The 24,751-nt window shown below is 48.0% G+C and overlaps 1 protein-coding gene across 1 annotated transcript in view; it reads left to right on the forward strand.

Annotated features, from left to right (window-relative positions):
• The window catches only part of LOC308158157 (triple functional domain protein-like), a 76,969-nt gene that overhangs the window by 44,241 nt on the left and 7,977 nt on the right, over positions 1-24,751 (forward strand). The window contains 42 exon segments of the mRNA XM_080531757.1: positions 545-711; positions 871-990; positions 2,151-2,342; positions 2,715-2,864; positions 3,194-3,308; positions 3,737-3,852; positions 3,937-4,059; positions 4,229-4,423; positions 4,626-4,741; positions 5,616-5,682; positions 6,130-6,239; positions 6,553-6,622; positions 6,786-6,875; positions 9,095-9,187; positions 9,424-9,535; positions 9,745-9,935; positions 10,333-10,434; positions 12,049-12,191; positions 12,426-12,525; positions 12,930-13,173; positions 13,296-13,403; positions 13,542-13,732; positions 14,005-14,175; positions 17,431-17,526; positions 17,669-17,817; positions 17,916-17,982; positions 18,131-18,234; positions 18,341-18,410; positions 18,541-18,630; positions 18,889-18,981; positions 19,143-19,193; positions 19,308-19,385; positions 19,490-19,681; positions 19,936-20,116; positions 20,236-20,511; positions 20,640-21,211; positions 22,255-22,502; positions 22,744-22,891; positions 23,108-23,135; positions 23,319-23,481; positions 23,594-23,715; positions 24,620-24,699. Of these exon segments, the coding sequence (XP_080387883.1) occupies positions 545-711; positions 871-990; positions 2,151-2,342; positions 2,715-2,864; positions 3,194-3,308; positions 3,737-3,852; positions 3,937-4,059; positions 4,229-4,423; positions 4,626-4,741; positions 5,616-5,682; positions 6,130-6,239; positions 6,553-6,622; positions 6,786-6,875; positions 9,095-9,187; positions 9,424-9,535; positions 9,745-9,935; positions 10,333-10,434; positions 12,049-12,191; positions 12,426-12,525; positions 12,930-13,173; positions 13,296-13,403; positions 13,542-13,732; positions 14,005-14,175; positions 17,431-17,526; positions 17,669-17,817; positions 17,916-17,982; positions 18,131-18,234; positions 18,341-18,410; positions 18,541-18,630; positions 18,889-18,981; positions 19,143-19,193; positions 19,308-19,385; positions 19,490-19,681; positions 19,936-20,116; positions 20,236-20,511; positions 20,640-21,211; positions 22,255-22,502; positions 22,744-22,891; positions 23,108-23,135; positions 23,319-23,481; positions 23,594-23,715; positions 24,620-24,699 (5,894 nt within the window).

The following is a 24,751-nucleotide window of genomic DNA, read 5'->3' on the forward strand; positions in this document are numbered from 1 at the left end:
GGCGGATAGTGACACTCAGATCACTCTGCCTCGGCGGATAGTAACACTCAGATCACTCTGCCGAGGCGGATAGTGACACTCAGATCACTCTGCCGAGGGGCCGAGGGCGCTGGCCATGGTGCTGCCTCCCCGCATCAGGGGTGTTGGTGAGAGGGATGCCACAATATACACACACACACACACACTGGTGAATATATAGACACACACACACACACACACGCTGGTGAATATATGGACACACACACACACACACACTGGTAAATATATACACACACACACACACACACACACACATACTGGTGAATATACACACACACACACACACACACTGGTGAATATACACATGCACGCACGCGGACAGACACACAAACAATAGCGTCGGGGCTACTTCCGTACGTCAATATTGAGTACCCCACACAAGGGACAAGAAAGGAAATGACTTCTTTCATTGTCTCCCCCTCCCTCCCTCTCCCTCTCCCTCCCTCCCCCTCCCCGTCCCCCTCCCTCCCTCTCTCTCCCTCCCTCTCCCTCCCCCTCCCTCCAGGTGTAGAGTTGCTGTGTGACAGGGATGTCGACATGGCGACCCGGGTCCAGGACCTGTTGGAGTTCCTCCATGAGAAGCAACAGGAGCTGGACGTGGCGGCGGAGCAGCACAGGAGACACCTGGAGCAGTGTGTGCAACTGCGCCACCTACAGGCCGAGGTTAAACAGGTACGCACGCACACCTACCATAAGTCATCACCATCACCCTTTATGTATGTCTGGACTGAGCTGTCGTGATGCTCTCACCTCGACAGTGATTTGGTTATGGTTGTAATGGTTATGTTTGTGTTTGTGTGTGTCTGTGTGTGTGTGTGTGTCTGTCTGTAGGTCCTAGGATGGATCCGTAACGGGGAGTCCATGTTGAACGCCGGTCTGATCACGGCCAGCTCGCTGCAGGAGGCCGAGCAACTCCAGAGAGAACACGAGCAGTTCCAGCACGCCATCGAGGTGTGTGTGTGTGTGTGTGTGTATGTGTATGTGTGTATGTGTGTGTGTTAGGGCTGGGACGACGCGTCGACATAGTCGACGTAATCGACTACGTCAATACGTCGACTTGCGTAATGTGCGTCGCAAATTTTTTTTTTTAACTGCAATTGCGGCACTGCGCCGACGTGGTGGCGGGGGCGCTGTTTCGCAAATAAGTTAGCTTTCGTTTTTGATAGCGAAATAGCTGATACCGGTAGTTGATATTGACTGCTCAAGGAGAATACATATTTGAAAGTACAGAATGCCTGAGAGCCTTATATTGCATTATATTACATTATATTTTGAATGGTCATCTGGTGCCTGAATATTGTGTTTTCCTTTACATAAATAATGACATTTCCACCATAAATTGATGCAGAAAGGGCACAAATTGGTGCATATCAATTCACCAGAATGCAAGAAATTAAGTGTTTGATGTTTAAGGACCCCCAGACAGCCCTGCTTCATGGGTCCCCCCGATGTCAAACACCACTGGTACCACCTCCGCCTCATTTTGAGCCAGGAAAAACCCTGATGGCCATGTTGGCATTCAAGTTGGCTAAACATAGCAGTGAGTCTGCCCTGTGTCTGGAGCTGTTTGACAGAGGCAGTTACAGTAGTAGTAGTAGTAGTAGTAGTAGAAGCAGGTCGCCGAATTAAAGGTGTCTGTGTTTAATTGCGGGCCCACAGACAGCCCCCATACATCAGCTGATCATTTAAAGGGGCGGCCGTCTGAGTAATGTGCATGTCACACGCTGCTTTGTTTTATAAGAGCAGCAGCTATTACCCGGAGGGCTTTAAAGACACTGTTAAACAGAGAGAGACAATACAGCAATTATTTTGGCGAAAATTAAGTGATACATTAATCGAACAGTAAAAAAAAAAAAAAGATAGACTAATCGTTAAATGAGTCGTTAGACTAATCGAAAAAATAATTGCTAGATTAATCGTTAGAAAAATAGTCGTTTGGGACAGCCCTAGTGTGTGTGTGTGTGTGTGTGTGTGTGTGTGTTTGAGTCAAATGCGTTCAGACCACTGCCCCCACCCACCACCACATAGTCCAAAGTTCTCTCCTCTCCTTCTCCTTCGTCCTCTTAAGTTCTCTTCCTCATCCCTCTCTCCCTCTCTCTCCTCTCTTCCAGAAAACCCACCAGAGTGCCCTGCAGGTGCAGCAGAAGGCGGAGGCCCTCCTCCAGGCCAACCACTACGACATGGACCTGATCCGGGACTGTGCCGAGAGCGTGGCCTCCCACTGGCAGCAGCTCATGTTGAAGATGGAGGACCGACTCAAACTGGTCAACGCCTCCGTGGCCTTCTACAAGACCTCCGAACAGGTAGGGGGCGCTGTGTGGATGGACCGGGGCGGGGGTTCAGGTCGTAGTGTCAGGTGGCTAGGATGATCATATGAGTTACTGGGGGGCTTTTAGCATGCCGGAGAGCTTGGAGCAGGGTGCGTATGAGGGGGGAGGGCTGGTGTTGCATTGTGGGAGCTGGGATTGTTGTCTCTTATCTCTTAACCGGGTGTGCACTGTGTTGTGAGGGGAGGAGGACTGGTGATGCATCATGGGAGCTGGAATTGTATGTGTATGTCTTGTCTAACAGGTGTGCAGTGTGTTGGAGAGCCTGGTGCAGGAGTATTTGAGGGAGGAGGACTAGTGTTGCATTGTGGGGGCTGTAGTTTGATGTGCGTCTCGATCTGTTCCCAGGTGTGCAGCGTGTTGGAGAGCCTGGAGCAGGAGTATAAGCGGGAGGAGGACTGGTGCGGGGGGGCGGATAAGCTGGGACCCAACTGTGAGTCGGACCATGTGATGCCCATGATCAGCAAACACCTGGAGCAGAAAGAGGCCTTCCTCAAGGTACGGACCCATCATGACACACCACACACACACACACACACACAGACACACACACACACACAGTCTTCTATGACTTGTTCCCTTCTGTCACCTGACTCTCTGAGGTGTGTGTGTGTGTGTGTGTGTGTGTGTGTGTGTGTGTGTGTGTGTGTGTGTGTGTGTGTGTGTGGTGTGTCATAATTTTCATAATGTCAAAATGCACTGATAGTATTTATGTCCTTTAGATATTGTACATGTATGTGGACATAAATAAAGCATTTAAAATGTGTGTGTGTGTGTGTGTGTGTGTGTGTGTGTGTGTGTGTGTGTGTGTGTGTGTTGTCCTACAGGCGTGTACCCTGGCCAGGCGTAATGCCGACGTGTTTCTGAAGTACATGCACAGGAACAGCGTCAACATGCCCGGGATGCTGAGTCACGTCAAAGCACCAGAACAACAAGTCAAGAGTGAGTCAGCAGGGTGTCATGGTGGCCTTCTGTGTGGATACACAATCACTATCAACTTTATTGTTACATCACATTATACAAGTATAAGAGAGTTCCTCCAACAAGAGAAAAAAACAGGAACAAGTCGGCAACCGACCAAATGTTCTGACTGTTATTCTGAAAAATGTCAATCAATTTCAACATTGTTGAAAATCAATGACGCACTCGCTAGTCATGCCAAAATATTGCAATGCAATGGATTCGGTGAGTAATCCCCACTAGTAGAATTATTTAGTCTGAATAAAAGTCTGAACATTTTTGATCGCTTGCCGACTTGTTCCCGCTTTCACCAGCTGCAGTCACAATTGAGCAATATATTAATAGAAATAATACAAAATAATAGAGGGGTTGTTGTTATTGTTGTGTTCATGTTGTGTTCATGTCCTCAGACATCCTGAACGAGCTGTTGCAGAGGGAGAACCGGGTCCTGCATTTCTGGACCATGAGGAAGCGACGACTGGACCAGTGTCAGCAATACGTGGTGTTTGAGCGCAGCGCCAAACAGGTAACACACACACACACACTTCTCTCTCTTTCTCTTTCTCTTTCTCCTTATTCAACCATGTTTTGTGTGCGTCCGTCTCCTCAGGCTCTGGAGTGGATCCATGACACGGGGGAGTTCTACCTGTCCACACACACCTCCACGGGCTCCAGCATCCACCACACACAGGAGCTGCTGAAGGAGCACGAAGACTTCCACATCACAGCCAGGGTGAGACACACACACACACACACACACACACACACACACCTTGCATTTAATACGTAGACATACAGTGCACTGTAGACTAGACACAGACACACTCTCTCTAACTCTTCCCCCCCCCCCGCCCCCCCATTCCATCTCACCTCTCTCCTCTTCTCTCTCTCTCTCTCTCTAGCAAACCAAAGAGCGTGTGAAGCTGTTGATCCAGCTGGCTGATGGCTTCTGTGATAAGGGCCACAGCCACGCGGTGGAGATCAAGAAGTGGGTGACGGCCGTGGACAAACGCTACCGGGACTTCTCCCTGCGCATGGAGAAGTACCGCTCCAGTCTGGAGAAGGCCCTGGGCATCACCTCCGACTCCAACAAGGCCGTAAGGGAGACCACATGTGTGTGTGTGTGTGTGTGTGTGTGTGTGTGTGTGTGCGTGCGCCAATTGTCTGTGTGTGTGCGCCGATTATGTGTGTGTGTGTGTGTGTTTGTGTGCGCGCCGATTGTCTGTGTGTTTGCAGATGTAAATGGCAAAAAAAAAAAAAAGCCTAATGTCCATGTCTTCCCGTCCCTCTCTGTCTCAGAGTAAGGACCTCCAGTTGGACATCATTCCCGCCACCGCCCCGGGGACAGAGGTCAAACTGAGAGACGCGGCTCACGAGCTCAACGAGGAGAAACGCAAGTCCGCACGCAGGAAGGAGTACGTCATCCCTCGCTCTTTTGCCGTTGACATCACATACCCCTGACCCCACCCTGAAGTGTTCCATATCAATACTAGAAGAAACATTTTTTTTTAAATAAGTAATACCCGATGTAGAACCTCCCAAAGACACGATACATTCCACACAGACAAAATGGCCGCTCGTAAACAACCGTCTACATCCCCTCCTCTGCGCCCCCCTCATAGCTCACAGTCCTCTCTCCCTGTGCCAACATCACTCATCTCAGGTCCAGAACTGCCGTATCGGCACTAATACATACATACACGTAGCCATAACTACAGACATGATACTAAATAATACAACACGGGACAGGACATGACAGGACATATATTACACGCCATAACGGCCTTCCTGCTTCCTTTATGCGCAATGTGAATCATATGGATTTATGGCCAGATTATAATCCTGTTTTTATGGCCAGTTGGTCATCCAGGCCTTTCATTATTCATCAGAGGAAGTGGTCTGAGTAGAGGGACTCAGAGGGACTATTGACATTGGTATAAATCAACGTTTGGGAGAGGAAGATGGGCTGGTAGGACAGTAGTAGGTGGGAATGGTTAATCATTAGTGTGTGTGTGTGTGTGTGTGTGTGTGTGTGTGTGAATGTGCGTGTGTGTGTCCGACTGTGTGTGTGTGTGTGTGTATATGTGCGTGTGTGTGTGTCCGCCTGTGTGTGTGTGTGTGCGCGTGTGCGCGTGTGTGTGTGAATGTGCGTGTGTGTGTCCGCCTGTGTGTGTGTGTGTGTGTATATGTGCGTGTGTGTGTCCGCCTGTGTGTGTGCGTGTGTCCGCGTGTGTGTGTGTGTGTGTGTGTGTGTGTGCGCACTCTCGCGTTCGTCTGTGTGTGTGTTAGGTTCATCATGGCTGAGCTGATCCAGACAGAGAAGACCTATGTCAGAGACCTGAGGGAGTGTACAGACGTGAGTAGAATCCACACCCGCTTTTGTTCTTCCACTTTTTCCACCGGCGAGGACATACCTTAACACTCATTGGTTCGGTTGTCATTCTCTACCCAAACAAGCAAGCACAGGGTTCTTCCTCAGTGTCATGTGCTGCTCGGTATCTGGCGCCACCTTGTGGAGAATTACAGTATTTAGTTCATTTTTTAATCTATTATTATGTTTATGATTAGAGATAATGAGTGATACATGACACAAACAATGCACGACACGTATTACTATATTTCTTTGTATTATTTGTATTATATCATACTACTATGTATTTCTACTATTTATATCTATCTATCAATCCCTCCATCCCTTCTTTCTGTACCCCAAATGACCACTGGAATATGTTCCCAGAACACAATGCCTTGCCACAACGTTACATACACAATAAGATTGACAGACAGTGTCTCTCCTCTCCAGACCTACCTGTGGGAGATGACCAGTGGTGTAGAGGAGATTCCTCCAGGGATCATCAACAAGGAACACATCATCTTTGGCAACATGCAGGACCTCTACGAGTTCCACCACAAGTGAGTCACTCACACCTGTACGGGCAGACACAGACTAAACACTTGATCATGATCACAATGCTTCTAATACAAGCTGTGTGTGTGTGGACTGTTCACAGACAGGGATTCTATAGTTGTTGTTTTTTTGTGTGGGACTGTGCTTAACTATTCCTATTCTATTTTTTTCCTCCCTTTTCTCTCTCTCCCTCTCTCTCTCTCTCTCTCTCTCTCTCTCTCTCTCTCTCTCTCTCTCTCTCTCTCTCTCTCTCTCTCTCTCTCTCTCTCTCTCTCTCTCTCTCTCTCTCTCTCTCTCTCTTCTCTGTTGCTTCAACAGCATCTTCCTCAAAGAGCTGGAGAAGTACGAGCAGCTCCCAGAAGATGTGGGCCACTGCTTTGTGACCTGGGTAAGTGTGTGTGTGTGTGTGTGTGTGTGTGTGTGTGTGTGTGTGCGTGCGTGTGTGTGTGTGTGTCTGCCTTTGTGTGTGTGTCTGCATTCGACTGCCCTACTATGTACAGGTGAGCGACCTACCTCCGTACAGGATAGTAACCTCTGTCTCGTGTGTCCAGGCTGACAAGTTCCAGATGTACGTCAACTACTGTAAGAACAAGCCAGACTCCACCCAGCTCATCCTGGAGCACGCCGGGCCCTACTTTGATGTGAGTATCTTCCTCCTCTCACATTGGTCAATTTCTTCCCGTTTTTTCTTTACGTTTTTGGCATTTAGCAGCATACGCCTTTATCCAAAGCGGCCATTGGCAGTTACAATGCTAGAAGAAGGAATAATCATAATTATTATTATTATTTATTCTTTTATTATTATGATTATTTAGAAAAATGAGTAGGGAAACTGTACAGTGCGGTAGTGGTGGTCTAGTGCAGAGGTTCCCAAAGTGGGTGCCGCGGCACCTGTCCGGGGGTGCCGCCAAATCTGCTCGTAATTAATTTTTTTTTAAATAAAAGAATAATATAAAATTATAATAATAATACATGAATAAACGTTTGTTTATTACATGTGCAATGGAGTTCATAAGCAAATAAAATATATATTTCTCAGATTTGAAAGATATTAATTTACTAACTAGGCCTACTAGTTACTAACTAACTACTCCTCACTGAAGTCTTGGACCAAGCGGTGAAAATGGTTAATTATGTAAAATCACGCCTGCTGAAGTCACGGCTGTTCAGCACATTGTGCAATGAGATGGGGTCCGAGCATGAGGGGCTCTTATTACACACAGAGGTCCGCTGGCTGTCGCGGGGCAAGGTGTTATCCCGTGTCTATGAGCTCCGAGATGAACTGATCACTTTTGTCAGTGAGCACGACTTGCCATACAAAGAACAATTGGAAGATGAATCGTGGTGGATTAAGCTTGCTTATCTGGCTGATATTTTCAGCCACCTTAATGACCTCAACATAAAAATGCAAGGGAAGGCTGAGAATATCTTGACAGCGACAGACAAACTGAACGGATTCCGATCCAAATTGAGACGGTGGCAAGACAGGGTGGCCAAGAAAAACATTGAAATGTTTACGTTGACGGCCAATGACGCAGCACACAAGTCAGCGTCTTTCTTGAATCTGATCGCTGCGCACCTACGTATGCTGGAGGAGAGATTTGAGTCCTATTTCCCTCCAATGAACGAAGACTTCGACTGGCTCCGGGATCCGTTCAACCCCCTCTCATCAGCATCAGCCGCTAGTTTGAGCAGCAAAGCTCAAGATGAACTGGCAGAGCTCATTATGGACCGCACACTGAAGCTCAAACATGGTGAGCTAGGTTTGGATAGGTTTTGACTGCTTGTGGGACATGAATATCCATCTCTCTCAGAGAGCGCCATCAAGGTGCTTTTACCCTTCCCAACCTCCTACTTGTGCGAGCTGGCTTTTTCTTCTCTAGCATACGTCAAGAACAAGACACGCACGCGACTGTCAGTGGAACAGGACCTGCGTGTCGCGCTGTCCACTATCTCTCCCCGCATAAAGAGACTTTGCTCCCAAAAGCAGGTGCATGTGTCCCACTAATGCGCACAACATATTTCTTTGTTTTGTATTTCTCTCAATTTTTACAATTCTGTCATGATTATTATTGTTAAATTATTATAGTTGTGAGTTACCCGTTTGGTTCAGAAGATGTGAAATAATAATCTCAGAATGAGCATTGAAATGAGAATTACATTTTAAGGCATTATTTTAAGCCCCCCAAAAAAGCATTGTTCCATTGATTGATTATACAGGCCTTTGATATTTTATTTGTGTGAAGAATTCCCTCTGAGTCTCCTCCCATATTGTACAATCCTTGAGGGCCACAATTTTATTTAATTTAGCGATAGTTTGACTGACCTATGCATTCTTGCCCATCCATTACAGTTCATTTATGACTTTTATTATCTTGTTAAAATTCATTGGGGCAATACTTGTATTATATATAAACACACATTTTCAAACCAATTCATCGTGTATTGTTTTTAGTTTAAGCTCCGAGGCATTTTTTAAATCTTCGTAGAGTTGGGGTGCCTTGGAGAAGGGGGAAAGCTTCAGGGGTGCCTTGGTTAAAAAAAGTTTGGGAACCTCTGGTCTAGTGGATAGTGAGTTGGACTTGTGATCGGAAGGTTGTGAGTTCAAATCCCGCCTGAAGCCACACCACTACTAGTGTGCCCTTGGGTAAGGCACTTAGCCCTCAGTTACTCCAGGGGGAATGTCCCTGTAATTCGTAATTGTAAGTCGCTTTGGATAAAAGCGTCTGCTAAATGGCAAAATTATTATTAAATTATTAATTAATTATTAGTGGGGATGAGGAGGTCTTTAGGAGGGACAGTCCGGACTTCGTTTGGCATCCAATCACAGCACTGTGTTTCTCTTATGTGGGTGTTACAGGAGATCCAACAGAGGCACCGATTGGCCAACTCCATCTCCTCCTACCTGATCAAGCCCGTGCAGAGGATCACCAAGTATCAGCTCTTGCTCAAGGTAACCATAGCAACGTTATGTCTTGAATGATCCTTGAATAATCTGTTTACTCTCAGATGAGCTGTTAGTTTGAAAGTGTTGAATTGATTTGTGTGTTGTGTGTTGTGTTGTGTGTGTGTGTGTGTGTGTGTGTGTGTGTGTGTGTGTGTGTGTGCCGTGTGCCGTGTGTCGTGTGTGTGTGCGCGTCGTGTGTGTCTCGTGTGTGTGTGTGTGTGTGTGTGTGTGTGTGTGTGTAGGAGCTGCTGACATGCTGTGAGGAGGGTAAAGGAGAGATCAAGGATGGTCTGGAGGTGATGCTGAGTGTCCCCAAGAGAGCCAATGATGCCATGCACCTCTCCATGCTTGAAGGTGAGTTACACACACACGCGCACACACACACACACACACACACACACACATACAGTCATACAGTCATCCGATCCTATTCTGGTAAAACTTTTTCCTCCCTCCATCTCTCCCTGCTCTCTCTCTAACCCCCTCTATCTCTCTACCCCCTCTATCCCGCCCCCCTCCCCCTCTCATCTCTCCACTCCCTCTACCCCCCCATCCCTCCCTAGGTTTTGATGAGAACATTGAGTCCCAGGGAGAGTTGATCCTCCAGGAGTCCTTCCAGGTGTGGGACCCCAAGACTCTGATCCGGAAGGGCCGGGAGCGCCACCTCTTCCTGTTTGAGATGTCCCTCGTCTTCAGCAAGGAGGTCAAAGACTCCAACGGACGCAGCAAGTACCTCTACAAGAGCAAACTCTTTGTGAGTATGGTAGTCGTCCCCCGTCGTCGTCCCCACTCTCTCTCTCCCTCCCTCCCTCTCTCTCGGGTTCTCTTCCTCTCTCTCCCTCTCTCGGGTTCTCTTCCTCTTTTCTCTCTCTCTCACACCATTCCCTCTCATTCACTCAATTCTGCTTTTTTTTTTTTTTTTTTTTTTTTCCCTCTCTCCTTTTGCTTTTCCCTTCATTTTTTGTTTCTCTCCGTCTCCCACTCTCTCTCTCCGTCTCCTCTTTCTCTTAGCTCATTCTCACTTCATCCATGTCCCCCCCGACTCTCTTCTCCTTTTATCTCTGTCCATCCTCTCCCTCTATCGTTCTGCTGACATCGTATGTCTCAAGCTCTTCTCCTTTTCTCTCCGGTCTCTCTCTCCCTCTCTCCAGGCGTCAGAGTTGGGGGTGACGGAGCACGTGGAGGGGGACCCATGTAAGTTTGCGCTGTGGGTCGGACGAACTCCCACCTCCGACAACAAGATTGTGCTCAAGGTACGCCCGCCTCCCCTCTCTTCTTTCTCCAAATTCCTCTTCCTCTTTTATCTTTCACCCCTTCTTTTTCCGAATACCTCTCTACACTCCCCTGTGTGTCTCTCTCTCTCTCTCTCTCTCTTGCTCTCTCTCTCTCTCTCCGGTTCTCCCGCTTGACTGCATGACTGTATTAGTGATGCCTGGTGGATGTGAAGCTTCGTAGAGCGACCAGCTTCTTCTCTCAGTGTCTGTCTTCCTCTATCTCTCTCTGTCTCCCCCCCTCTCTCCCCCCTTCTTTCCATCTCTCTATTCTCTATGTCCTCTGGGGATGGCTCTCTTTCCAAGCGGGTCCGGGGGGTTCTTGTTCAGCTCAGTTGTGTGGTGACATGCTGTGTGTGTGTATGTGTGTGTATCTGAGGCTGTGCTGTAGGTGTTCAGTGTGTAACTCTGAATATGAAACCGTTGCAAAACCGTGGGGCTAACATGCTTACGCCAACGCCGCTGACATGAACGTTAACCCTTCAATTTCCACCTACTGCCAAAACATTCCACTTCCTCTTCAAAGAGATTCTAGGCCCACTGGATGCATTTTTCTCCTCCAGAAGAATTATGTTTCTTTGTTTTTTTTGCTATTATCGACCACTCACATTGACCCTCTCCTCTATCTCCTTACCAAAATCAACCTCCCTCCCTCTCTCTCTGTCTCTCTCTCTCTCTCTCGCTCTCTCTCCCTCTCTTTTTCTCTCTCTCCCCCTCCATCATCCTCCTCTCTTCTCACTATTGAACCAGTCAAAAGTGCTGTTCCTGTCAGTTGTTGGAAAAGCATGTTGCTAACATGTTGATACTGGTTGTTATGCGACTCTGCCCGTGTTCACTGCCTAACTAACCAACTGACAAAGTACTCATGTGCTGTGTGCATCGTAAATGGTCTCTTTCATTGTCTTCACTAACATAACACACACACACACACACACACACACACACACAGAGAAACACACACACTCCTCCCCTAACACATACTTAACCTGATATGGAGGGTCAGTTGAAATAGAAACTCCCATAGATACAAAAATATTATTATTAGTATTGTATATATTCTATATGATTATCTCCAACTCCCGGCAAGCTTCAGCCAGTCAGCGGTCAGAACTTATCCGATTCTACTGCACCCCACATTGAATTGGCCTCGACACAAACTCATTGTACGTCTTGTCATCTTGAGCCATTGTTCTCATCATAAAAACAATGTCCAAATGTACCTGTACATTTTTCAACAACAACAAAAAACAACAACAACCAAACCAGTAAAAAAAACCTCTCTATTCCATTATTTTAACCAAAGCCAAGTCAGGGATGCAAACATGGAGCGATGGTGAGTACCAGCAAACCCCCAGACACAGCCCTCAGCCGTGTCCCGATAGTCTGACGTGGTCTCCTCTCCTTGTCTTCTCACCCGCAACACATGGACCCTAAACATGAGGGATTGGAGAGACTTGGAGAGGAAGCCATTGTAGACTATTTGGGTGCACCCGTAGACTAAAATAAGAGTTGTTATGGAGACGTAACTTGGGGGCAACTAACCAATTGGATGACCACCCTCGCCCTCCTCCCTCCTTGCTCCCGGGCCAATCACAGGCCTCGAGCATCGAGAACAAGCAGGACTGGATCAAGCACATCAGGGAGGTGATCCAGGAACGGTCCATCCACCTGAGAGGGGCGCTGAAGGAGCCCATCCATATCCCCAAGACCACCACAGCCAAGCACCACAAGGGCCGCAGGTACACACACACACACACACACACACACATATATACATACATACAGTACACATCTCTAAAAGTTACCATTACCAAACACAAAGTCTGCAAGTTTACACACACACACACACACACACACACACACACACACTTAGTGTTTCTTCCCCAAATTTCGTTGTTTGGTACCTGTACTATATCAATGACAATAAAGACCATTCATTCATTCTTACTGTGTGTGTTTGGTCGTCCAATCAGGGACGGAGAGGACCTGGACAGTCAGGGTGACGGCAGCAGCCAACCAGACACCATCTCCCTGGCCTCCCGGACGTCTCAGAACACCCTGGACAGTGACAAGGTCAGACCCCCCACTTCCATTGACCCCCCCCCCCCCCCCCCTTTCAAAAAGTCATCCTCATCACATTAGGATCGACGGCCACTGTGGATATCGGTATCTTCTCTCCCCCGCCCCCTGAGAACATTTGACACTAATCTATATTCGTTTTCCATCCTACATCATCATTGTTCTACTGCGCCTTTCTGTCAATCTCTTTTTCAACTATTTCTGCTTATATATTGTTGTTTTATTACATTTTTTTTATTTTTATTATATTGTTGTTTTTATCTTTACGGTCCTGTGCATCGACCACACCAAGTACATTTCCTGTATGAGCGAATACACTGAATTGTGATTGTGAGAATTGTGATTGTGAGAATTGTGATTGTGATTGTGAGAATTGTGATTGTGCTCTCTGTCTGCAGCTGTCGGGAGGCTGTGAGCTGACGGTGGTGATCCATGACTTCATGGCCGGGAACAGCAACGAGCTGACGGTGCGCCGGGGCCAGACGGTGGAGGTCCTGGAGCGCTGCCACGACAAGCCTGACTGGTGCCTGGTCAGAACCACGGACCGCTCCCCGGCCCACGAGGGCGTGGTGCCCTGCGCCATGCTCTGCATCGCACACTCCAGGTCCAGCATGGAGATGGAGGGGATCTTCAACCATAAAGGTGGGTGGGTGGGTGTGTTTGTGTGGGTGTGGGTGTGGGTGTAGGTGTGTGTGTGTGTGTGTGTGTGTGTGTGTGTGTGTGTGTCTCTCTCTTTGCACTTATCACCTCCCTCCCTCTCTCAGACACCCTGTCAGTGTGCAGTAACGACTCCATCATGCCAGGCTCCTCTGCCACCCTCCAGCCTGGGCACGGTCTGGGCTCTCACACCTCGCCAGGCCCCAAACGACCAGGTAGCCAATCACATGACAATTCACTCTGTTTGAAACATGACATTTTTTTCAACTGGTACTATTCAAGGAAGAATGTTCAAACCCTGGCCAATGAATTTCCGTTGACGGAGTGTGTGTGTGTGTGTGTGTGTTTGACAGGTAACACGCTGCGGAAGTGGCTGACCAGCCCTGTGAGGAGGCTGAGCAGCGGCAAGGCGGACGGCCACGTGAAGAAGCTGGCGCACAAACACAAGAAGAGCCGCGACGTGAGGAAGAGCGGCGAGGTGATGGGCTCTCAGAAGGACTCGGACGACAGCGCCGCCACGCCGCAGGACGAGACAGTGGAGGAGGTGAGCGGTCGACACACACACACACACACACACCTCAATGCCACTTCGCTCTCTCTCCCTCTCGCTCACACACACACACACACACACACACCTCAATGCCACTTCGCTCTCTCTCACTCACACACACACCTCAATGCCACTTTGCTCTCTCTGTCTGTCTTTGGTGCTTGATAGAGAAATGACCTATCCTTGTCTCTGAGCCAGCCAATGACCTTGTCACCTTGTGTGTGTGTGTGTGTGTGTGTGTGTGTGTGTGTGTGTGTGTGTTACAGAGAGTTCGTAATGAGGGTCTGTCCAGTGGAACCTTGTCCAAGTCCAGTTCCTCTGGGATGCAGAGCTGTGGAGAGGAGGAGGGGGAGGAGGGGGCAGACTCTGTACCCTTACCCCCTCCCATGGCCATCCAACAACACAGCCTGCTGCAGCCTGACGCTCAGGACGACAAGGTGAGAGAGGGAGCAGGGAGGGAGAGAGGGATGGGGGGAGGGATAGGGGAGAAGGAGAACAGGTGGGAAGAGAAGTGGGGACAAGGATGTAGGATGTGAATATGAGAGAGAGGGGGAGAGGGAGAGGAAAGGAAAGGGGAGAGGAAAGGTATAAAAGGATGAGAAGAGATGGGTGGTTGAGGTAGAAGGGGTGAGAGGGAGAGGGAGAGGAACTGGGTTAAGAAAGGTTTGGGAAATTGGGAAGGGATTGGTGTGGGTGAAAGAAATGAGATGTCTAGTGGTGCCAATTTTAACTCTAATTTAACTTTCACATTTAAAAACAAAAACACACATCATGTATGGACACATTTTCATTTGGAATACTCTCATAAATCCTTCTGGTGCTGTATCCAGAGCTACAGTCATGTTTTTGCTAGGGCAATGACATTGTTGTGGCGAGTCTTAACCAGGTTAATCCTCTCTCCCACTAAACCAGATTTCAACAACTCACTAAGTGAAGTCTCTTAGTCATAAATCTTCAGTTAAAAGACCCCCCCCTGAAAAAGAATCATCCTTTCTTTTTACGGTTTCTCTTTTTTTGATTTGAGTTCTTTTTTTGGTTCTTATTATCTTCGACAGACACATTACACCCTCATTTCAGTCAATTTGTTCTCCCGGTTTTCTGATCAGGACAGTGTTTTCTTGCATGACTCTTGAGTTCCATGCATTGCATTACATTGTATCTGGCTCACTAAGGAGTTTGTGGTGGTTGTTTTTTTCTTTTACGAAAAAAGGCCTTCTTTTTTCTTTCTACTCTTCAAACAAACATGCAATGAAATGCGTCAGGTAACTGCAGTCACCTTCTCTTCAAAGCAGCCGTTTCTCTGACACTAATTTCTGTTTCTCTTTTGTTTTGTTCCTGACTGTATCGTTTGCTGTTTGCCACGCCACAGCATTACCTTGATTTGTGTCCTGTCTTTGCTTTGTCTCAGTTTCCATACCTCTCCATCTGAATCCCCCTCTCCCCCCCCCAACCCTACTCGACACATCACTTCTCTCTCCTTTTTCCCCGTCTCCGGTTTCTCTACAGTAGCTTTAGTTCCTGGTTGCAAAAAAAAGTTTCTATTTTTTGTTTGGTTCCTGCGTACATTATTTGGTCGGACAACAGAATTGAAACACCCTTCCTCTCTTTTGAGACCTCCTCTAGTTCTTTCTCTTTTGAGGCAAAGGCCACTCTTCCAAACCTCTTTCTGAAAAATTCTTAGTCCCCCCCCCACTTTACTCACTCTCTTGGTCTCCAAGCGCTACACTCAAACCTGCTCTCTGTTCTTAGGATCTGCAGTGGTATATCCAGCTTTAAAAGCTGTCCCCCTTCCCCATTGTTCTTTGACTTTTTATTTTATTTTAAATTGATCATCATCAGCCTAATTCCTTCTATACACAGCATTTAGCTACCCTGTCAGGTCAGGTGATCAGCGTCAGTGATCAGGTCAGTGATTGCGTCTAGGAAAGGAAGAAGGGAAGGAAGATAAGCGCTATTATAAAAGCATTGGATCCCGTCCATCTCTCCAACTCGTTGCCTGGTCGTCCCTCTGTCCGTCGTTTAAGGGCTGCTTCAGAGTATCCCAGGGCCGGGTACGGAACAGAATAGGTAGTCGTCCCTGGATGCTGATCAGGGGTCAGTTTCACTCATATTCTTATAGCTAATGGATAACAGGTTAACATTTGTGGTCATGAAGAACCGATCCTAGATCTGTGCCCACAGCACAGCAGCTCTTAGCTAGGGCGGCGTTCGGAACGTTCGTACGGATGGACGGAGTCATCGTGTGCCCCGATGGCTGAATCTCAGAGCCCTTCACCCCCCCCCCCCCCCTCCCCAACCCCACCCCACCCCTCTCCCCTTCCTCCTCACCCTCACCTCACCTGTCCTTACCCCCTACCCTCTGTGCGTTAACCTCATTGCCCATGCGAGTAATTGGCATCTAAACGCTGGCGCGGCCAGAAGGGCAGACAGTTCAGCCACACCCAGACTCTAATTGGGAAAGTCTGGAAGCACAGCGCAGCAAGGGTGAGACTTCTCTCATACACTTCTACCTCTTACTTTTCAACATCTGGCACATTCTCACAACCTCTTTTCTTTTTAATCCCTTGTTTCCTTCAAAAGCTCATGTCCCGTATTCTTTCCCTCTTTCTTCACATCTCACCTATTTCTCCTTTTGCTGTCTAGCCTCTCTAGACCCTCTCTGAACATCATATTCTCTTTGCATTAGATGTCACTGGATTTGAGATATCATAAACATAAACTAATGTCTTTCTAATCTCTTTCTTGCAAATCTTCTAAATAGAACCTTTTCAAACTCTTTGTTGTTAATCGTGCAGATTGCATCCTCAGAATTGAGTCTCTTTCTTTGAAATATCACTTTCTCTTTCTGATCAACATTTTCACAAATGAGCATTTTCACATTCATTGAGAATAAAGGTGTGGGGAACATGACGCGTTCCGACCTGCAGAGGGAGCCACAGGACAGTTGGTGAAGGGAGGGGGGCGCAATTGGCACCGGCTGATGCCAATTGCGCCCCCCTCCCTTCACCAACCGTCCTGTGGCTCCCTCTGCAGGTCGGAACGCGTCATGTTCCCCACAAAAGGATTGAAACACAAAACATTCAGTACACAGCGACAACAAAGCCAGGTGAACTGAGCTCCTAAAACAGCTCGTTTACCTCTAGTTGTCCTGGACAGGAACCAACCTACTCCAGAAATGACCCTGACCACTTATCATATCTGACTTGAATACCGTGTTTACCTCTAGAATGTTATAGTATTTAGGTATGATCAATATACACTGTATCAAACATTGCAATATTGACTTGATTTGATACAAGGCAACATATCACAGTGGAAAGGTAGATAGATGGATAGATTGGTGGAGTACGTCTGAGGATAGATACTCTAAGAATACACTGTACACTAAGTAAACTGGTAAGTTTATTGATTGATAAATCTGCTAAATGACTGTTTAAAAAATGTCAAACTTTTTTTAACAGTAGATGAAAAAAAAAACAGGAATTGTAGCTACTCTCAGACCTTTGCTAGGTCTTATCCTGCAGCTCCACCTAGTGGCAGGAGGAAGAACTAACTCAGTTTTGTCCTACTAACTCAGTTTTAGCCAAGCTAAAGACTGGTAGGGTGGGGTACGCTGGAGGGAATATTCTAATGCTGTTTTCTGTTTGTTATCTCCTCCTCCTCTTTGCATCCATCCCTCTGTCCGCGTCCAGAGCTCCTCTCGTCTGTCTGTCCGTCCGTCCAGTTCTGAGACCCCCAGTGCTGCAGAGCTGGTGAGCGCCATCGAAGAACTGGTTAAGAGCAAAATGGTAAGAACACACACACACACACACACACACACACACACACACACACAAATATACATACACACACACATTCTCACACTCTTTTTTTATTTTTGAAAATGTCTGATTTACCCCTCTCAATTCACCTCTCTCTCTCTCCATCCAGGCTCTAGAGGACAGGCCCAGTTCTCTGTCAGTAGAACAGGGGGATAGCAGCTCTCCCTCCTTCAACCCCTCTGATAACTCCCTCCTCTCCTCCTCCTCACCCATCGACGAGATGGAGGAACGCAAGACCGGCTTCCTAAAGAGACGCCAGTACGTACTCATCATCTCTTACACACTATGTTCTCTGACTATTGTACTTCAGTGTCTTCTTGGTGTCCTGACCTTGTGCTCTCCTCTGGTCGTCATAGTTACGTGTTGCTCGAGCTGGTGGAGACGGAGAGGGACTACGTCCGAGACCTGGGACTGGTGGTGGAGGTGCGTGCGTGTGTGTGGTGTGTGTGTGTGTGTGGTGTGTGTGGTGTGTGTGTGTGTGTGTGTGTGTGGTGTGTTTGCGTGGGCACGTGTGTGTCTGTGTGTGTGGTTAGTTTATCTCTGACTGTGTGTGTGTGTGTGTGTGTTTCAGGGCTACATGACCAGAATGAAGGAGGAGGGTGTACCAGATGACATGAAGGGGAAAGACAAGATCGTCTTTGGCAACATCCACCAGATCTACGACTGGCACAGGGAGTATGGAAAAAACAAATAACTTAATTACATAACTTAATACACACAATCAGCGTCTGTCATCCTGAACCCTACTGTGTCTGACCGTTTCCCTCTCTGCCTGTGTTAGCTTCTACCTGGGAGAGCTGGAGAAGTGTCTGGAAGACCCGGACAGACTAGGACCTCTGTTTGTTAAACACGTGAGTGACCCAACTTATGGTTACTTCTTCTAGTGTGTGTATATGTGCGCGGGTGTGTGTGTGTGTGTGTGTGTGTGTGTGTGTGTGTCTAAGCCTACTCTAATGCCCTGTGTGTGTGTCGTCTCTCCAGGAGCGGAGGCTGCACATGTACATAGTTTACTGTCAGAACAAGCCCAAGTCAGAGCACATCGTCTCAGAGTACATCGACACCTACTTTGAGGTATGCACCGATTCTCTTGGGCTCGTAGCTGTGTCTGTGTCTGTGTCTGTGTCTGTGTCTGTGTCTATGTCTGTGTCTATGTGTCTATGTCTGTGTCTGTGTCTATATCTGTGTCTGTGTCTATGTCTGTGTCTGTGTCTGTGTCTGTGTCTATGTCTATGTCTGTGTCTGTGTCTGTGTCTATGTCTGTGTCTATGTCTGTGTCTGTGTCTGTGTGTCTATGTATATGTAGCTACAGTGTATCCTCTGTCCTCTCAGGACCTGAAGCAGCGCCTAGGCCACAGACTACAGATCACTGACCTGCTCATCAAACCAGTCCAGAGGATCATGAAGTACCAGCTCCTGCTCAAGGTGTGTGTGCGTGTGTGTGTGTGTGTGTGTGTGTGTGTGTGTGTGTGTGTGTGTGTGTGTGTGTGTGTGTGTGTGTGTGTACACTGTAGATGTCACTGTTAGCTTTCATGTAAGTCTTTCGTATAATTGCTCATTTTGTAAATGCTTTTTCTTGCCTCTAGGATTTCCTCAAGTTTTCGAAAAAAGCTGGGCTGGATTCAGCAGAGTTGGAGGTAAGAATACATTTAGCTCACTGGTACAATAGCCATACATTTTGAAGCGTGCTTGTGTTTACAGTTGCTTTGTACAGTATGGTTCATGAATCCTGTGCCTGTGTGCCTTTACAGAAAGCGGTGGAGGTCATGTGCATTGTACCAAAAAGATGCAATGATATGATGAATGTTGGTCGACTCCAAGGATTTGACGTAAGAGTTCCATTTCTTCCATTTGTTAGCTAGCAAGCATTCGGAGCATGAGCAATCCACAAGTTAGAACAACCATCTGATTTCCTTTCCTTCTCTCCCCCCAGGGGAAGATCGTAGCCCAGGGCCGTCTCCTCCTCCAGGACACCTTCCTGGTGTCGGACCCAGACGGGGGTCTGCTGGGGAGGATGAAGGAGAGGAGGGTCTTCCTCTTTGAACAGATGGTCATCTTCAGCGAGCCTCTGGACAAGAAGCGGGGCTTCTCCATGCCCGGCTTCCTTTATAAGCACAGCATCAAGGTACAGAAGGACAAGGAGGAGGGTGTCAGTGTGATAAGCATCATGTTAGGGGACAATTGGATAAGATGTTGGTAAATGAGGGGGAAATGAGGAAATGGGTCTTATATAAATATTTTTCACAATAAACATTAGAACCATTTCTCTTTCTCTCTCTCTCTCTCTCTCTCTCTCTCTCTCTCTCTCTCTCTCTCTCTCTCTCTCTCTCTCTCTCTCTCTCTCTCTCTTTCCCCCCCTCTCCCCCTCTCTCTCTCCAGATGAGCTGTATGGCTCTGGAGGACAGTGTGGACGGTGACCCCTGTAAGTTCGTGCTGACCTCCCGGTCGTCCAATAGCAGCGTAGAATCCTTTGTGCTCCACTCCTCCCATCTGGGAGTCCGGCAGGTCTGGACCCTGCAGATCGGCCAGATACTGGAGAGCCAACGCAACTTCCTCAATGGTACACACACACAAACACACACAGTTACGCACGGTTTATTCTTACGATATGATCACCAATGTACAAGCGAATCATTCGTTTCAATCATCATTCTCCTCTTCTCCCGTCCTTCATCGCAGCTCTGACCTCCCCCATAGAGTACCAGAGGAACCATGTAGGGGCGAGCGGCGGGCCGTGCGCGCCCAGCGTGGGAGCTCCTGCCGTGGGCAGCGGCGTCTCTGGTATGGCCCCCGGAGGCGGAGGTGGAGGCGGCTTGGGTCCCCAAGGTGGCCCCGTCACTGGTCCACAGGGGAGCTCTCGCCGGCCCTCCAGGATCCCCCAGCCCTCCCGTCTGCCCCAGCCCCTACGCCACCACCCCGGGGCCACAGACCCCGAGGGCCCCAATAAGATGTCAGGTAATTCCCCCCTCGAAAGAAACCCAGAGGGAAACGTGTGTCTGTCTGGAAGGTAGAGCGTGTGGTACTGTACGTTGTAAGGGAATCTTTGTTCTCCACTGAGTTTTTGTTGCTCAATTGTGATCCAGGTTCGTCCCCTCGCCCCGTCCCTACTCCCTCGCTCCCCCCCTCCGCCTCCGCTGATCCAGGTGACCAGGGGCCACCCACAGGGGGGGTGAAGGAGGTCATGGATGTCCACAATGGTACGAGGGCGCAAGGGAGTCCAAAAGACAAACGCCCTAGCCTGGCCTCAGACGATCGAACCCAGACGCCCACCCCAGTGGTCCCTGCTATCCCCCGTGCCACCGTGGTTCCCCTCCCCATGCCTACCACCCCCAAACCCCGCCCTGGCACTGTCTCCCCCATGGCCGTGCCCCTTGCCACCCCTGCCTTCGGCAAGGACGCCCTCCCCCCTCCCCCTCCCAGCCCTGGCCAAAAGTCTGGATCCTCTGGGTCCTCCTTCTGGAACTCCATGCCCGGATCTCCGGCCAGCCGGCCCGGCTCCTTCACCTTTCCCAGTGAGGCGGGTGAGACGCTGGTCCGTCAGAACCAGACCCAGACTCCGTCCCACAGACACTCCACCCACAGCAAGGAGGCAGACCGCATGAGTACGTGCTCCTCCACCAGCGAGCAGTCCATCCAGTCTACCCAGAGTAATGGGGTAAGAGATCTACCCGCTGCCCAGGCTTCAGTGCGGCCTAGTCCTACTCCGGACGCACTGACCCTGCACCAGTGGGGAGGGCCTGTCCTGTCAGCTCTACTAAACCACTGCACTACGCAGTTCTCTAACGAAGCTTTCACCCCTCCTCAGTCTCTTAACAACATCTATATACTTTAGTAAAGACTTTAGTAAAGTCTCTATTTCTAAAGACTTTCTAATGCCAACTCTCATTTCTACTGTGTTCTACTAATCAAGCTTCTTCAACTCTCTAGTCTCTAACAACAACTCTACCAATCCTCTTCTTCTTCACTCTTACAAGGCTTCTTCACTAACTCCTAGCCTCGATTGACCTGCTGTTCTCTTGGGAAAGGGGGTTGTGTGCCATTTTTTTTCCAAGTAACTTCTAGTATTTGTGGTATGACTACTGGTGCTACAAACTTTACTGGACAGAGAATCTTTCATATTGTTCTCTAACACTTCTCCTCCTTTGCCTTGGAGCGAAAAGAACAAAGACGGCTGAAACAGCCCCCCTCCCATCTTCACTCTGACTACTGACTGTTTCACCATCCGCTTGTTCGTTCTCTGAGAGAATGCTGCACCTCGTTTTCGTCTCTCACTCACTCCAGTCAACTGCTCCGGTCTTTGTTTGTCTGCGAACTGTGTGAATCGAAAAGATGGATAACCTAACCTAGCATCACTTGAATGATTATATACAGTATGGGTCTCTTTTCCTCTTTCCTCTCTCCTCTCTTCCTCTACTACTGTTTGACTGTTCTCCTGCGACCTGTTATTGATGTGATGAGAAGCATGGCATCTTGGGGGAGAGAGACTAGTGTGTGTGTGTGTGTGTGTGTGTGTGTGTGTGTGTGTGTGAGAGAGAGACACCCCGGCCTTGTCTGGCAACCATTTTATTTATCGGCGTTTCATCTGCAGTTGCTGGCTAACGGAAACCCTGGTGCTGCGAGTGTGTGAGAGAGAAAGTTTCACAGCACAGTATTCAAAACATTCAAAAAACTTTCTTTCTACCCCCCTCCCTCCTGTAGAGTGAAAGCAGCAGCAGCAGTAGCATGTCCACCATGTTGGTGACTCAGGACTATGTGGCGGTGAAGGAGGATGAGATCAGTGTTCTCCAAGGAGAAGTGGTCCAGATTCTGGCCAGCAACCAGCAGAACATGTTCCTGGTGTTCCGAGCAGCCAATGAACAGGGCCTGGCCGCCGAGGGCTGGATCCCCGGATACGTGCTGGGACACACCTCAGCCATCATCCCCGACTGCCCCGACGGAACCATCAAGTAAGACACTGTGGCTTCCCCTGAGCGGAGTCAGTGTGACACCACCCAGGGTTAAATATACTATATAATAAACGAGGTTTCGTTGTCCCAGTACTTGTACTCTGTGCAATGGCAATAAAGTTGAATCTAATCTAATATTCATGGTAGAAATGACCTTGAACCAGAGATTTAGACCGTACTCCTCCAAAATAGTTCCGCTTTAACCATGGGTCACTATACGACGTGTAACACACTTGTTCAGTCCAAGCAGGAAGTCTTCATCCTGGCACAACACCCTGCGCATCCGGAAGAAGTCGGAGAAGAAAGAGAAGGACGGAAAGAAAGAGACCAAGCTCGAAAACGGTTACAGGATGTCCAGAGATGGCCCAGCCAATAAGGTTTCTGTAAAGGTGGGTTATTCTCCATCTCTTTGGATCACTTTGAGCACTACAGAGAACTCCGTCTCGCAGGAGTGACGGCACGGGTCACCAGGGGATGGAGCATTTCTGTAAAGGTTACTTAATAATCCTGACCCCTCAAAACTCTTTTTCTATTGGTTCTCACAGATGCTCTGTTCCTCTCTGCAGTCTTTGACTTTTGTTTTGTCTGTTTGATTTTTTTTTCAGCTTCTAAACCCAAACTACATCTATGATGGTACGTGTTGGTTCTTCACTAAAACATTGTGATTTTTTATTTTTTCACTTCATATATGATATACCACCAAACAGAAACAACAGCACAAATATAGAAATAAACAGAAAAAAAATAATAATAACAATGTAATTTCACCTAAACCCCTCAGTGCCTTTGTCACCTGACCCTTGACCCCTACTGTAGTCCCCCCAGAGTTCCTGGTGCCCCTGAGTGACATGACGTGTGACAACGGAGAGAGTGTCACTCTCAGGTGTAAGGCATGTGGCCGCCCCAAAGCCACTGTCACCTGGAAGGGACCTGACCAGAGCACCCTGACCAACAATGGACACTTTAGCATCGCCTACAGGTACACACACTGTACATACTGTACACGCACACACATCCTTGAATAGGGATAACAAATAACAATATTGGCTTTTATACAATGTGGATCAAATGTGTCTGTGTGTGTTTGACAGTGAGACTGGCGAGGCGACCTTAAGGATTGTAGGCGTGGCCTCTGAGGATGACGGCGTTTACACCTGCGTTGCCACGAACGATCTGGGCAGCGTGACATCATCAGCCAGCCTCAGAGTGCTAGGTGAGAGTACACACATACACACGCGCACACCTGCACAAATATCACACACACGTTATAATAGAATATTGTAGGGCTGTCCCAAACGACTATTTTTCTAACGATTAATCTAGCGATTATTTTTTCGATTAGTCTAACGACTAATTTAACGATATTTTTTTTACTGTTCGATAACAATTTTTTTTTATATATATAATAATATTATCATGTGTAGGCCCCTTAATTTCCACCTCACTGCTATGTTTAGCCAACTTGAATGCCAACATGGCCATTTAGAAGTCTGTCCATCACCACAACACATAGCTAGCTAGTAGCTACATAGCTAGCTAACGTTACTCTCGCTGCTATGTTATGATTAGCTAAATTGATGCTAACGTAGCATGCAAGCTACGAGCTAGATAACGTACAGTAGGTGCGAGCACCACAATGACAATAGGCTACCGTAGCTAGCCAGCTACATAGCTAACGTTACTAACACCAGAAGACAAGACATACAAACTGTGGTGAGCTACATTGCTTGTGTAACATTAGCTAGTAGCTATCCATTTTTCACTCATACACGGCCGGAAAAGTGAACAGAAATACAACGGTGACTTACGGTGGTGCTATCTTGCGGCTGTCTTCACAAAGAGCTCCAGGATGCTTTCGCTTGAGGTGCTCGTTCATTGCAGACGTACTGCTGTGATAGGCCATTTCATTTTTCCTTTTTTTTTTTTCGCTTTTTTTTTTGCTTATTAAAAAACTAAAAAATAATAATAATACGACGCACCGACGCACATTACGCAAGTCGACGTATTTACGTAGTCGATTACGTCGACGAATCGTAACAGCCCTAGAATATTGACACACCCACACATACATTTATTTCCTCTCATGCTGTCCTGTGTTCCCTGCGCTTGTTTCTCAGCCTTGTCCAGTGATGGGGTCAGGGTGTGCTGGAAGGACAACTTTGAGTCCCACTACACTGAGGTGGCAGAGCTGGGCAGGGTAACTCACCCTCCCCTTTACCTACCCCTATGCTATCCTGCAGGCTGATGAT

Source organism: Nansenia antarctica (genome assembly GCF_963989245.1).
Source record: "Nansenia antarctica genome assembly, chromosome: 5".
Taxonomy (NCBI): domain Eukaryota; kingdom Metazoa; phylum Chordata; class Actinopteri; order Argentiniformes; family Microstomatidae; genus Nansenia; species Nansenia antarctica.